Raw genomic sequence first — 13,656 nt, forward strand, 5'->3', positions numbered from 1 at the left:
CGAAAATCACACATATCACATACGAGCCTTCTCGAGCCTCCGCCCATAGATCCGATGTATCCGCTTATGATTCAGACTATCCACCTCAGACTTACAAGCCCGCATACTCAACGGCCCACCAACCTGCTTCAACCAATAAGACCTCCCACAATCAAACAGCCAGTTCCTCGACGCAATCTGCACCATTTCCGCCAAGAAGCACTGCGGTACATCCCTATCCTCCGTGAAAATAATCTCAGGAAGTTCCTTCCGGATCGCCGGTGGGGCATTACTGAGCACAATATTCAAGTACCCGTCAAAGGTAAGCGGCTCGTAAAGTTCTGATCCCACTTGTATTATTCCCGTCGTGCGAGCTGCAGCATGTAGAAGACATGCGTTCGCGACAAAGTCAACAGGTATCTCGTCGATTATATTCGCGCCGGTTTTATATCCTTCTGCAGAGTGCCAGATCTGTGATGCGCCTCGGTCTTCCATGAAGAGTTGGAAGAACTTGTTCATGGGTGTTGAATTTTCCAGTCCGTAGAGTGGGTATGGGTCCCGGATAGCCTGACCGAAGATTGTTGGACGAAGAATTAGAATGGGGAGTAAAGGGTACCGCTGGAGGATGACTCGCTCCATTACATACTTGGCTTGGGCATAGCTGGATGAGAAAATTGCCGTGCGTGGTGACTTGTCGAGGGATAGGACGGATGCTAGTTCTGCTTCGGCATCTTCGTTGGAAAGGTTGTACAGTTTCTCTAGGACTGGGCCGTCGGGGAGGAAGCTATTCACGTATGCGGTTGATACCTGAACGAGAAGCTTTAGTCGGCGGAATCGGGAGACTATGCGGGCGAGCTCTAGGGCTGGGAGGCAGTTGTTCTCGAATGCGTCCCGGGGACTTGCGTCGAGGGTTATTTTTGCTGCCGCGTGGATGACCAGGGTGATTTTCTCTTGTAGTTCTTGGAGGACGGCTGGTTGGAGACCGAAGTCTGGTGATCGGATGTTGCCAATCACGAATTCCACTTTCTTTGAGGCGAGGATGGCTTGGATGTGGCTCGGCATAGACTTCTTCCATTTTGCAATTGCTTGTTCAGGCGTTCCGCGGATTAAGGCGTATATATTTCGTGTGGGTAGCTGTAATGCTAGTTTATACAAAAGACATCCCCCTAGAGAGCCAGTGCTTCCAGTCAGCAGGACTGAGTGGTTCTGGTAGATTCTCGAATATCCGTCTCGGAGGACCTGGTCCGCCTGAGAAGATGCTTGGGCGGAGTTGGATGACATTTTAGGGTTCCCAATGACTGGACTTTCAAGTCTGCGCTCAGTGACGATGTAAGGGGTTTATTCTCTGGTTTCAACTTCATGGTATTGATGAAGGTGATATATGTCTGGACCCCTCTTTTCGGAAGGATTTGATAGAACAATGTAATCTTGTGCGACATTGCCATGACTATTCCTCAGGCCTCTTTAGGCTGTTGTTAGCTCATTCGCGCTTACTGGGCATAAGATATTGTCTGAATGCAATTCAATCAATTTGAATATGTGAGTTGATCTTATTGATCTCGTTTCAATCAATGGAAGACAGCTTTGAAAGTCAAGATTGGTGGAATAAAAGACTTTCTCCTTTTCTTAAAGCAGTTGCTGCTTGAGGCTTCATCACTGATGTCACAGAAATGCAGGGGTACTTCGTTAGAAATCAAGACAGGATGGTTGCACATACAGGTACTACAGTTCCACCCGAGGCACATTTATATTGCCGCTGAATAGCGTGAAGGTGATGATATGGGTCTCCTCTGCCTACGCTGGGATGTAACTATCTCGGCAAAGTTTCTAGTACCCAAGCTCACTTGCTGCCTGAAAATTATTTCTGTTTCCCACCAAAGATAGGAGATAGTGAGTTACAGTATATGCAAACAGATAGGAATTATGATTTAAAGATATAATTATGCATGCACATACATTTAAGTAATTCTCAACAGACTGGAAAACTCTTATCACAAAGCGTATCTCATTTGGCAGGCGTTTCATGAAGAACAGAACCAGCATCAAGCTACATTCAACTTCTCTCTGAGTCTATCCTGATAATACCTCAACGGATAAGCCCGCACCTTACTAGGCATAGCCGGATAAACAGCCACCGAGAACCCCATCCAAGTCCTATACAAAGTCCTCGTAGTCCTTGTCGACCTCAGCCCATAAGCCTCTCTCAACCTCGGCGGCAACATCTCAATAGTAACAACGCGCCAAAACGGTTTAATCCTCTGCACCCACTTCGGCATATCAGTACTCTCCCTCAAATCCCTCGCAAACCGCGCCGCATCAGGCGACACAACTAACTTTCCTACTTGATCATCCCAGTACGACCAGAACTTCTGCCTGGTCTCGGGCCAGGTACCTGTTGGTATACCGAGGCAGTTTATTAATAGTGTAAACTCGGAGTAGCCTTGTTGGGCTGTTTGGTAGTTGACTCGGCCGTAGACGCGTTGGTAGAAGTCTGTTGCGGTGGCGTACAACGTTGCGGCCATCCAGAGTTGGAGAGGTGGGTGGTCGGCGAATCGGTTGTTACGTCCGCTTAGACTGGTGGCTTCATTGTGTAACAGTTCTAGGAGAGCTTTGCGTTCGGCGCGGGTGCCGAAGACTAGAGTTGAGGTGTAGCTTATGTGGGCTTGAAGGGCGTCGAGGAGTTCTGTAGCTAGATCCTGTGGGTTTTCATTTTCATTTTTGCTTTCTTTTTTGCGGATTTCGGGCATCGCTGCTTGGAGGAGAAGGGCTGCGCCGGAACCGGCGAATAGGATTCCTTCTTGAAGGATTTGGGGGAGGATCTCTAGTTGCTCGAGGGCGTGGAGGCGGCTGGAATCGGTGTTGGATTCATGTTGGGAATCTGGTAGAGTTCCGGCCTTTTCATCCTCTGATGAACTTGAAGAGCGAGACATTGTAAATTCTGTATTCAAATGTTTGGGAATCAAATGGGGAGTACGGGGTACAAACTAAGTTAAATGAAGTCTGGTTTCCCCGCATGTATACATTTCCCCAGGAACTAAAGAACCTAAAAAGCGGCATTAAGAACTTGGAATCCACATGAAAGTGATGAATCTAGTCTCGGCTCATGTGAACTTCAGGTGCAAGCCGCGGTCCGCAGATCAGCTATGCTGAAGCGTTAATACTCGACTTATCTCACTCGCCCTGGTTTAAAGAGAGTTTGCTCCAACCTCTAGTATAGTCAGGATTGAATTTGCAGATCTTTAGAATTAAATTCTAATCTTTGGCTTTCATTGACGCTTCTACCGGCTTCTTATTTCCGAGTTCGCACTTGCTGCAGGATTTGGTTTTCCATCTTCGCAAATCCTTCAACAGCCATGCCATACTGCTCATAGACGCCAGCCTGATATCCATCCGCAATCTTCTCAACAAACTCATCCTCATTCCATCGTTGACCAATGAGGTCTTCAAAGGTCTGACCAGGCTCTTTCTCGATGCCCCATACCGCTTTGTATGCTGCGCCAAGCGCACAGGCATTGTCTCCAATATCGAGCTTATAAACACCCTCGGCGCCACCGAGAACCTCACCAGCAATCTTGGCAATTGCCTTGTTCTTGGATCCACCACCGACGAGGTACACCCGTCGTGGTTGGGCCGGAAGCCCATTTCCAGGGCTTTGTGTCAAGCCTTTAGAGCGGAGTCGGAGTGAGAGCATCTGACTCTCAATAATGGCTCGGGCCTCGTCCTGAGGAACAGTCCATCCTTCCGTCGTCTCGGTCAGGGTTTCATTCTTCGGGTCATAGGTGAACCGCCACTGTCCTGAGTGGATGTTGGGTACAATCTCTGGCCGTGGGAAGAAGAGGCCCATCTTCATTGGCTCGGTTGCGATCGCTTGTCCCAGTGCAGGCGCAGTCAACGCAAGCTTGTCGAAGATGGCCCAGGGCTCCTCCGCGGTATCTTTCAGACCTTCGTTGATCGCGTCACGAACATGTTCCCGCGCGAGTCCTCCGTTCTTGTAACAAAGCATAAACATGTAGAGGCCGGCGGTGGTTGGGTGGTTGAAGAAGTGCGTGGCAGGATCGGGCTTGTAGTTCGGAGTGGACATCAGGAAGGTTGTGGAAGTACCCAAGGATACCATGGCGTCTGAAGGCCGAAGGGGCAAAGCGAGAATCGTTGCTGGGTTGTCGCCGGTCGCCGGGATCACCGTGCAGTCGGGACTGAAGCCGTACCGCTTGATATAGTATGAGTGGACAGTTCCCAAATGTAGTCCGCCATCCTCAGGGACATTGCCGAGCTTTTTCTTCAGGTCTTCGACTCCGAATTCACCGGCGCAAAGCTGTAGGAGACGGTCATCGTATGCGCCCTTCTTGATGTTCCACAGGTTCATGCCGCACACGTCCGAGATATCGAAGGGGGCGACATGGCCGAGGAAGAGCGACGCAAGGAAGGATGAGACGAGGGAGATGCGAGTTGTTTTCTGGTAGACCTCGGGGTATTTTCTCGTGAATCGAAGGACCTGGGGACCGGTGAATCTCTTTATGATGTCATTAGCTGTCCACAACAAAGCTGACCGGGAGACTTACGTGATGCGCCTTGCTTCCGGTAGCTAGAGCGAGCTCCTCTGGTCCACCCAGGATCGCATCAAACTCATCACACTCCTTCTGGGTGCTTGAATCTTGCCAATTGGGGCTGTATGGGTGGGAGAAAGCGGGCGGGAGCTGTTGCTCCAACGACTTCTCCGGATCCAGGTTTTGAAGAAGTGATTCCGCCTCGCGACCCCAGTAAACACTCCCATGCTGTTGTCCTGCCCCGCTGATACCCTTGATGCGACTGAAGTCTAGCCCTTGTTTGCGGAGGTTCTCCAACACGGTATCAAGGGCCTGTAGCCACAATGCGACCGGGGCGAACACTTCATGCTCGGCTTCATTTGTGAGGACACCCTTCTTAATTGGGAAGCCGGTTGAATCGGCATCGAAATCGAATTTGGCGATATAGACGACCTTTAGCTCGGAGTTGACTACCAGACCCTTTAGTTGTTGGGTTGATAGGTCAAACCCGATGTAGAGGGGGGATTGAGACGCCATGTTAAGCACTTGAAATCAGAATGTCGCTAACCCGCGAGAAAAAGAAATCAGGGATGAATCGGTTTATATGTGAAAGTGGTGAAGGTGGGGGATAAATGAATTTATCCTGGCAAGTGAACTACGAGTTGCGGGGAGGATCAGTCCGCATGATGTCAATTGTCCCGCTCACTTGGCACGATTCAGGTTAATTTCACTAACATTGTTTGGAACATTTGGATGGAACGTTTAAATGCCATTTTTAACCTCCAATTGATCATGCGATCTTGATTGAATCATGGGATCTCAATCTGACAATTATCCTCGAAATTCCGGCTAAATGCGATCTCTGTTAATAGTCGGTTGAATTTGGGCCCCACTAAACATTTGAAGCTAACGATACATGTTTATCCTTCTAGACTTTCTAGACTTTTTAGCTCCGATGTGATTCAAACTTAATCCATAGGGAAAGTGAACTCCACAAACCTCATTCTCATTTCCAATTCCTCTCCGTAAATATTTACTACACATGTAAATTCCAGCATGCTAGAATATTCATAGTGACGTAGATTTGCCATTGCCATAGAGGCAAGAGGCGACGGAAATCTCCTCCAGATGTCGGCTTTTGGCTACATTACTTAGACAACGTCCGGCATGGATACCCCGTAACATATTTTATCTTTTACTGCCTGCCATACCTGATCTTCTATATGGTCATCATGTCCATCGACAAGAACAAAACTTTGATTGTGGTTTCCAACCGACTTCCCGTATCTGTCAAAAAGGTTGATGGGGGTTATCAATCATCAATCTCCAGTGGAGGACTAGTCACAGCATTATCCGGATTGAAATCCACTAAGTTCAAATGGTTCGGTTGGCCGGGGATCGAAGTGAAAGACCCTGCGGACAGAGAACAGGTATCACAAAGCTTGGCGGAATATGATGCCTGTCCCATCTTTCTGGACAGTCATCTTGCACATGAACATTATAACGGATTTTCAAGTGAGTGGCTTCACAGTAGTAAAGGAGGTGCTGACCCTGGCCATAGACTGCATGCTATGGCCTATCCTGCACTACCAGTCAGGTGTGACATTCGACGATGGGCCCTGGCAGGCCTATAAACGGGTCAATGAACTTTTCGCCGATCAAATCGCCGATGCTGCTGATACCGGGAAATTGGTCTGGGTTCATGATTACCACCTGATGCTTCTCCCGGAATTGTTACGCTCCCGACTAGAGCAGCAGGGCAAGTCTTGCGCAATTGGATTCTCATTGCACACACCATTCCCGGCCGGTGACTTTTGGAGGGCCCTTCCTGTTCGCAAGCATCTGATTGAGGGCTTGCTAGCCAGTGATCTGATTGGCTTTCATACGGATGAGTATAAGCAAAATTTCATCGAGACTTGTGGGAATTTGCTGTGAGTGGTCTGCATAGTCCAAGAGCAAAACTGACATATCTATAGCAACGCCCGCACGGAAATTCAAAACCAAATACAGTATAAGAACCGGCTGGTCTGTATCGGCAAGTTCATTGTTGGAATTGATCCGCAGAAGTTCACCGATACATTGAAAAACCCCGAGGTCGAGAATAGGATCAAGACGTTGAAGGAGAAGTATAGGGGTATGACTGTCATTGTTGGTGTCGACCGGCTAGATCACATCAAAGGCCTCACGCAGAAATTGAAAGGCTTTGATTCCTTCCTAGATGACCATCCAGAGCTGCGGAACAAGGTAGTTCTCATTCAGGTCGCAGTGCCCAGTCGTGAGGATGTCAAGGAGTATCAGGAATTAGAAACCGAGCTAAGTACCTTGGCCGGCAAGATCAACGGGAAACACTGTATGTCTCGAGATGCAATTCGAAGTACTAGAAATATGGACAAGCTGACCAAAAAGCCACGCCTGACGGGACTCCATTGCTGTACATGCATCGATCAGTCCCTTTCAATGAACTGGCCGCACTATACTCGATCGCCGATGCATGTTTGCTCACTTCAACTCGCGATGGAATGAACCTGGTCTCTTTCGAATATGTGGCCTGTCAGGAGAAAAGGCATGGAGTTCTCATTCTATCTGAGTTTGCTGGTGCTGCCTCGTTTATGCGAGAGGGAAGCATTTGTTTCCATCCTGCTAACAAGACAGAAATGTCCGAGGCAATTTTCAAGGCCCTTACTTTGGATCCTGAAGAACGCCAGTCGAAATTCGAGAAACTTCAAAAATTCGTCCATACGTACACCAGGTAGGCACTTTCCCAAGTTATTTAGCGATGTAATTCCGCCGCTGATAAGTGATGTTCTAGTTCACGGTGGGGTCAAACATTCCTGGAAAAGCTGAATGAGAGAGTGGGGGATAAAACCAGGCAAAATTGCTCATAGATTTTGACCGACACTGAAAGTTACCGCTGTGATTTATAAAACACAATTATAGAGGTCATCTGCCTCTTGCGAAGCGCCTAGAACAAGTTCCTAGTAAATTTACTCGTAGTACAAGGAAGCTACTATACATCCTACACGTTTACCTGGCTTGCCTCCTACATGGTCTTTATCATATGGGTTATAAATTGAAGAACTCCCCCAAATTATACTCAGTAATGAGCTGGAGTGAAAACAAGTTGAAAACGATTTTAGATGTTGGTTATGGGGGTGTCAGGGGGTATGTGCCCGAGTACAGATACTCATGTACCGTAAAACTCCACTTCTGCCAGTCCATATCGATACTAGTAGGAGCGTTTGCTTATCGGGCGCAAAATTGCCATGCTTGTTGTTGGCGTTTGCTGCCAACTGCGTTGGCACTTTTTCATTTCTTTCAACTTAGTTTCCCCTATTCTCTTCCAGTAACTTCGACCCTCTAAGACCCTCTACTACCCATTTCGCCCAGATAATCACGCCATGATGGATCAAAACAGCCTGCTGCAATGGTGATTTGGCCCCCACCAAATCTGGAACGACCCAGTTTCTGACTGTGAGAGTGCAGGTATCACCAAGAAGGCTCGCGGACTGTAGATCTCGTTGGGGACTTTGTCGGTCGTGAGCCTTTCATCATCGACGGTGACTCGCTCCTGCTCCAGTGTTTTGCCAATAAGAAGCTCGATTTTCACCCCGGATTCCAGGTCCTGCACGCAACCTACCTGGTCGAACGACTTTTGCAAAAACTCCAACAGCGCAGATGTGTCTGTGAAATCGTGTTCTTTGATCAAAGCGCCCAGCTCTGCGTCCCTACGGCTATTGACCGGGCTCTGCATGATCGATATCTTCTAGCCAGGGAGGCCATCATACAACATCTCATTTCAATCTCCCTCCGGTCCCCACATTGCCTCAGGGTACGAAAGTTTCAAAGTTTCCGGTCTATGAAATTCGAAGAACACTTGGTGAAATCGGGGGCTTACTTATTCATGTGTCACGATGGAGCTTCCGAAAACCAAGTAGACGGTGATGAGAAAGGTTCCGAGGACTCAGGTTCCGAAGGCACTGAGTCCGATGATAGTAGTGAGGAGGAAGTTGACGAAAATCGATTTGAAGTTTCTCCATGCAAAGAGTCATCAAGAGTCGAATTCAGGCGAATGATTCACTGGTTCATTGCTCGTGGACGCAACATTTCTCTTATCAACAGCTTGGAGTTTCGGGATACGAAGGTATTTAAACCAGTGAGCTTATCACCTATGGCAAAAAGTGACAAATAATAGGTGATGTCAATAGTCATCGAGGGTACATTCACGCGGAAGAACTGGATCCTTCTACAACAGGAGACCCTGGGACTAAGCACCCTTACCCTAGAGAGTACACCAAGCTCGGATCACTCAGTTGAGAGTTCAGGTCATGGAAGTTTGGACTTGGAAGAAGTGAAAACCATGATCGAAAAAGTCATTCACAAGCAATCATCCCTGACACAACGACAATGTCTTTTGGTCGTCACCTTGGGAATTATGTTGGGGAACATTACCTCCTCCAGCCGAAAAATCACGATGGGAGCCACATCCATGATTTTGCACCTTGTGCTTCTGCAACATACCAAGCTCGGGGACCGAGGAGTACAGATTTCAAACTCAAAGAATTCAAATGAGTTCTTAAACTCCTTTTTACGATTGGCAAAAGACATCATCAGCTCTGCCCATTGGGAGAAGGCCACTCACAATCTACCCTGTGATCTTGCAGATTTGTTTGATGGAAGAACTTTCTTCTGGGTGTACACAATGATAGAGACATGTGGTATCAACGGCGTTATTTCATCGACAACTCTTTTGCCATTCAACGACCTCATCTCTCTGGTGAATCATCTTGGAGGTACGGAGCTTCAATTGGCAGATAGCCGGGTAGCTACCGAAGTAGCTATCCAACACAAAAACAGACCTGAAAAGTCGAAATCCGATAAAAATCAAGAAGACAAGAAGCAACCTTCATCCAAGAACAATGCCAAATCTCGGAAAGGCGCAGAGGTGCTCCCATTTCAGAGCCCGGTTTTCGATGACCACCTCAAACCCTTCCGCATTCAGGTTGATGACTCTACAGGTGCAGAGAACAATCCCAAGGGCTCCAAAGGATTCAAGGAAGATACCCATTGGCACAACTCCAGGCCCCTTGACTCGAAAAAGGCTCCTAAGTTGTCGCCAAAGGATCTTCTCAAACAAAACAAAAGAAACCAGTTCTACATGAAAGAGATGTTACGATATGCGGAAAGCTTGTCTGGCTCTGCAGGAATATCCCAGGGAGAAATCGTCGTTGTTGGATCAACTTCAACTGCAAAAAGTAAATCAAACCAATCACCTCAAGTGAGATCTCAGCCAGCAACTGGAAAGGCTTCCGGCAGGGAGAAGGCTGCGACAGCTTCTCAGCAGAAGACAATAGAAGAAGAAAAAAAGCAAAGGGCGAAGTGGACTTCCAAGCTCAAACTAATGGAAAAAAGCTCCCTGGATCCACTAGATCGATTCCATGCTATGGAAGAGTACTTGACAAGCTTATCGAAAGACAGTCGCATTTTTCTAGAGGCAGAAGTTCTCGCTTACCTGCTCGATACGTCGGTCCAAGCCCTTTCTCGACACGAGGTTGACCAAAGTCACACAATGATCATGACGCACATTTGGGGAGTGCTTTCTCGTCTTATGAAACTCAAGCGCGGAATCAGTAATGATATTCGAATTTATGTCCAGCGAGTCTGTCAGCATCTCGAATTACCTGCCGTTTCTCTATCAAAGCAGACCGGTCAACCGCTTTCATTTAAGCCTGTGACTTTACCAAAGAAGCCCAATTCCATGATTGGAGTGTCTCAAGTGGAATTCCAACTGCTCCACGGGGGTCCGTTCATGGAACGTAGCATAGGCTCCTTGCCAGACCCCCGAACACCCGACTTTGATCCTGATCGATGGCAAAGAGAAGTGTTAGACCAGATTGATACAAAGCAGAGCGCGTTCATCGTCGCCCCAACCAGTGCAGGAAAAACGTTCATCTCGTGAGTTACCTGATCATATAAACAATACCCATATTAAATGAATACAGATTCTATGCTATGAGGCAGATCCTCAAGGAAGACAATGAGGGCATTCTGATCTATGTGGCTCCCACCAAAGCACTGGTGAATCAGATCGCCGCTGAAGTGCAGGCCCGTTTTTCGAAAAAATATCCCGCCAAGGCTACCGCAAAGCAGGTTTGGGCTATCCACACAAGAGACCATCGAATTAACAGTCCGACAGGGTGTCAAATTCTCATTACAGTACCTCATATTCTCCAAATCATGCTGCTCTCCCCAATCCACGCGAAATCATGGACCCCTCGACTGAGACGTATCATATTTGATGAGATCCATTGTATCGGTCAAGCTGAGGATGGTGTTATTTGGGAACAATTGCTTCTTTTGGCTCCGTGTCCTATCATCGCGCTGTCAGCTACTGTCGGTAATCCGGAGGAGTTCTACGAATGGCTCAAGCATGCTCAACGCACAAATGGCCACGAATTGAAGATGATTCAGCACAAACACAGATACTCTGATCTGAGAAACTATGTGTATTGCCCTCCTCCGGTTTTTTCATTCAAGGGCTTTTCAAATGTTGATGTCTCGTACCAATGGGGTCTTGACGAGGCTGGTGACATGAAGTTCATGCATCCTGTCCTAAGCTTAGGTGATCGGTCAAGAGCGATACCGACTGACTTCAGCCTTGAGCCACGGGACTGTTTGAGCTTATGGAAAGCAATGAGTGATCTACAAACTGATGATTTCCCCGTGAATTCGTCTCTCAGTCCGTCTTCATTCTTCTCGGGCATAATCTCCAAGAAGGATGTTATTGAGTGGCAGAAGCCTTTGATTGAACTAGTCAACAATTGGAAGAACGATAGAAGATCTCCTTTCGAGGCTCTTCTATTTGAACTAGGTCGACAAAGTACCGGTTCCTCAACCACCGTTGACAACGCAGAGAAAGCTTCATTGAGTCATTCTCAACCGCAGGGCTCGTCCATGTCGCATACCAATGGGAATGATGAGGATGACGTGCTTCTTTCTACCACACTTCCATTGATCTGCTCGCTTCATGACCACCGTGCTCTCCCCGCACTATTCTTCAATTACGACCGGAGCAAATGTGAAAAAATAGGCAAGCATTTACTGAAAAAGCTGCGCGAAGCTGAATCGCAATGGAAATCAGAAAACTCAGCATGGAAAGCAAAGGTCGATAAGTGGAAAGACTGGAAAAAAGCGGACGCAGTATCGAAGAAGAAGGTTGCTAAACCAACTAAGAAGAAACGATCTGAGGACCAGCCAACTTCTCACGCCGATGGAATCAGAGATCTAGCATCTGGTGAAGGCAGCATGTTGGAGCTCTTCGATCCAGAAAGACCCGTGGAAATGTTCAGTTTGGCCGATCCTAAGAAGCTGTCACGGTCAGAGTTCTTGGAGTACATCACGGATTTCAAATGGCGCGATATTCCAGACTGGCTGACAGATGCCCTCGAGCGCGGAATCGGTGTGCATCATGCGGGCATGAATCGAAAATACCGTCAAGTTTGTGAAATGTTGTTCCGCAAAGGGTTTTTGCGTGTGGTTATAGCAACCGGCACACTAGCCTTGGGTATCAATATGCCTTGCAAAACGGTCGTTTTCTCAGGCGATTCATTGTTTCTCACAGCACTTAACTTTCGGCAAGCTGCTGGACGAGCAGGACGTCGTGGATTTGATTTACTGGGAAACGTTGTTTTTCAACATGTTCCCACAGCCAAGATTCACCGTCTGGTTAGCTCAAGGCTTCCAGACCTCAATGGCCATTTCCCTATTACGACCAGTCTGATTCTGCGGCTTTTTATTCTTTTGGATGGCTCTAACCAGGCAGCATCTGCCGTGAAGTCTATCAACTCACTCCTGTCAAGTCCTCGCATTTGTCTCGGTGGTTCAGAGACGAAGGACACTGTGCTACACTATCTCCGGTTTTCTATCGAATACCTTCGACGAAACGACCTTATTGACGGCACTGGAGCTCCATTAAACTTTGCAGGCTGTGTGTCTCATTTGTACTTCACAGAGAGTTCTAGCTTTGCTTTCCATGCCTTCCTTTCCTCGGGATACTTCGAAGATGTTTGCAAAGACTTCGGTCGGGCACCCGAAAGTAATCAAACTACTCTTCAGACTCTCATGCTTGTCATGTGCCACATTTTCAAACGTCAACGTCTACGTCAGTCAACGTTAGAGTCATATCGCACGGCAGAAAAAAGCAGCTCCTCCATTGTGGTACTGCCACATTTGCCCAAGAAGGCAGCACAGGCACTGAAGAACCACAACCGTCAAGTACTGGATATCTACACTGGTTATGTGTCCACCTTTATCGACCAGCATATTGACACTCCTGATTGCGATCTGCCGTTGAGTCACACCAAGTGCGGAGGAGACACGTCAGCTCTCGAGGTGGGTGTTATGAAGAGTCATTCTCTTAACCCTGCTCCGAAGATCATCTCTCCATTCTATGCCCTCTCGGGACATAAAGATTGGCGGATAGGCAAGAGTACCGTTGCCGATCTATGTGAAACCATTCGTGACGGTGTGTGGCTTGAGGAGTCTGTCGTTCCCTACGTACCAGGCTCTTCAAGTCATCATCCACTGAATGCATATCTCTTTGACTTTTTCAAGCATGGAAATGCTCATGAGCTGGAGAGGGCCAATGGCGTCCGCAGGGGTGATGTCTGGTATGAACTGAATGATTTCTCCATGATTCTGAGAGTCGTCACTGCTAGCTTAGGGAATATTCTCAACCCTCGAGGAAACTCAGATGTAGACATGCTTGATGTTACCGGTGGCGGTGAACTGCGTGAAGTTGAGGCTGATGACAACATAGCTGATGTTGAGGTGAAGGATGAGCCTGGAAAGAAGGTTTCAACGACCCCAGCAGGTAAAGTTCATACGTCGGTAGCTCCATCTGCTTCGGTTAAGAAGCACCTTCGGACTGCTCAACCGTTGGACAGTTGGGAAGACGATATGGATGAGGAGGAACAAGCTCCGGTGCAACAGGAGCCCTCAAATACGCAGCCAGGGCGGAAGATGGACAACCTGCAATCCTTGACCCTGGTTTACAAGGCATTCAACGCCCTCCAGACTGAATTTGATGAGAAGTTCAAGAAGATGTGGGCTTGAAAGATGAATGAGACAATGGAACAGCGCGGACAGGGGAGAAAAA

At 47.8% G+C, this 13,656-nt stretch overlaps 5 protein-coding genes across 5 annotated transcripts; 2 read left to right on the plus strand and 3 right to left on the minus strand.

The window, feature by feature from the left end:
- Window positions 1–15: 15 nt before the first annotated feature.
- Window positions 16–1,260, minus strand: N7520_003151 (uncharacterized protein; the record flags this gene model as incomplete). The annotated part of the gene is made up of 1 exon (XM_057137086.1): window positions 16–1,260. One exon carries the CDS (start codon window positions 1,258–1,260, stop codon window positions 16–18), a length of 1,245 nt encoding a protein of 414 aa, XP_056999772.1.
- A 761-nt stretch (window positions 1,261–2,021) lies between these two features.
- On the minus strand, window positions 2,022–2,909 carry N7520_003152 (oxygenase MpaB family protein; the record flags this gene model as incomplete). Its single annotated transcript, XM_057137087.1, has 1 exon — window positions 2,022–2,909. One exon carries the CDS (start codon window positions 2,907–2,909, stop codon window positions 2,022–2,024), a length of 888 nt encoding a protein of 295 aa, XP_056999773.1.
- Window positions 2,910–3,268: 359 nt separating this feature from the next.
- On the minus strand, window positions 3,269–5,039 carry N7520_003153 (xylulokinase; the record flags this gene model as incomplete). The annotated part of the gene is made up of 2 exons (XM_057137088.1): window positions 3,269–4,489; window positions 4,539–5,039. 2 exons carry the CDS (start codon window positions 5,037–5,039, stop codon window positions 3,269–3,271), a joined length of 1,722 nt encoding a protein of 573 aa, XP_056999774.1.
- Window positions 5,040–5,954: 915 nt separating this feature from the next.
- Window positions 5,955–7,255, plus strand: N7520_003154 (trehalose-6-phosphate synthase; the record flags this gene model as incomplete). The annotated part of the gene is made up of 3 exons (XM_057137089.1): window positions 5,955–6,433; window positions 6,479–6,852; window positions 6,909–7,255. The coding sequence occupies 3 exons, from the start codon at window positions 5,955–5,957 to the stop codon at window positions 7,253–7,255; spliced, it is 1,200 nt and encodes a 399-aa protein (XP_056999775.1).
- Window positions 7,256–7,986: 731 nt separating this feature from the next.
- Window positions 7,987–13,613, plus strand: N7520_003155 (putative DEAD/DEAH box helicase; the record flags this gene model as incomplete). Its single annotated transcript, XM_057137090.1, has 3 exons — window positions 7,987–8,643; window positions 8,695–10,454; window positions 10,502–13,613. Coding segments are annotated over 3 exons (5,529 nt in total), but the record flags the coding sequence as incomplete, so codon positions are not given.
- Window positions 13,614–13,656: the final 43 nt, after the last annotated feature.

Source organism: Penicillium odoratum (genome assembly GCF_028828045.1).
Source record: "Penicillium odoratum strain IBT 22623 chromosome Unknown utg000002l_segment0_segment0, whole genome shotgun sequence".
Lineage (NCBI taxonomy): Eukaryota > Fungi > Ascomycota > Eurotiomycetes > Eurotiales > Aspergillaceae > Penicillium > Penicillium odoratum.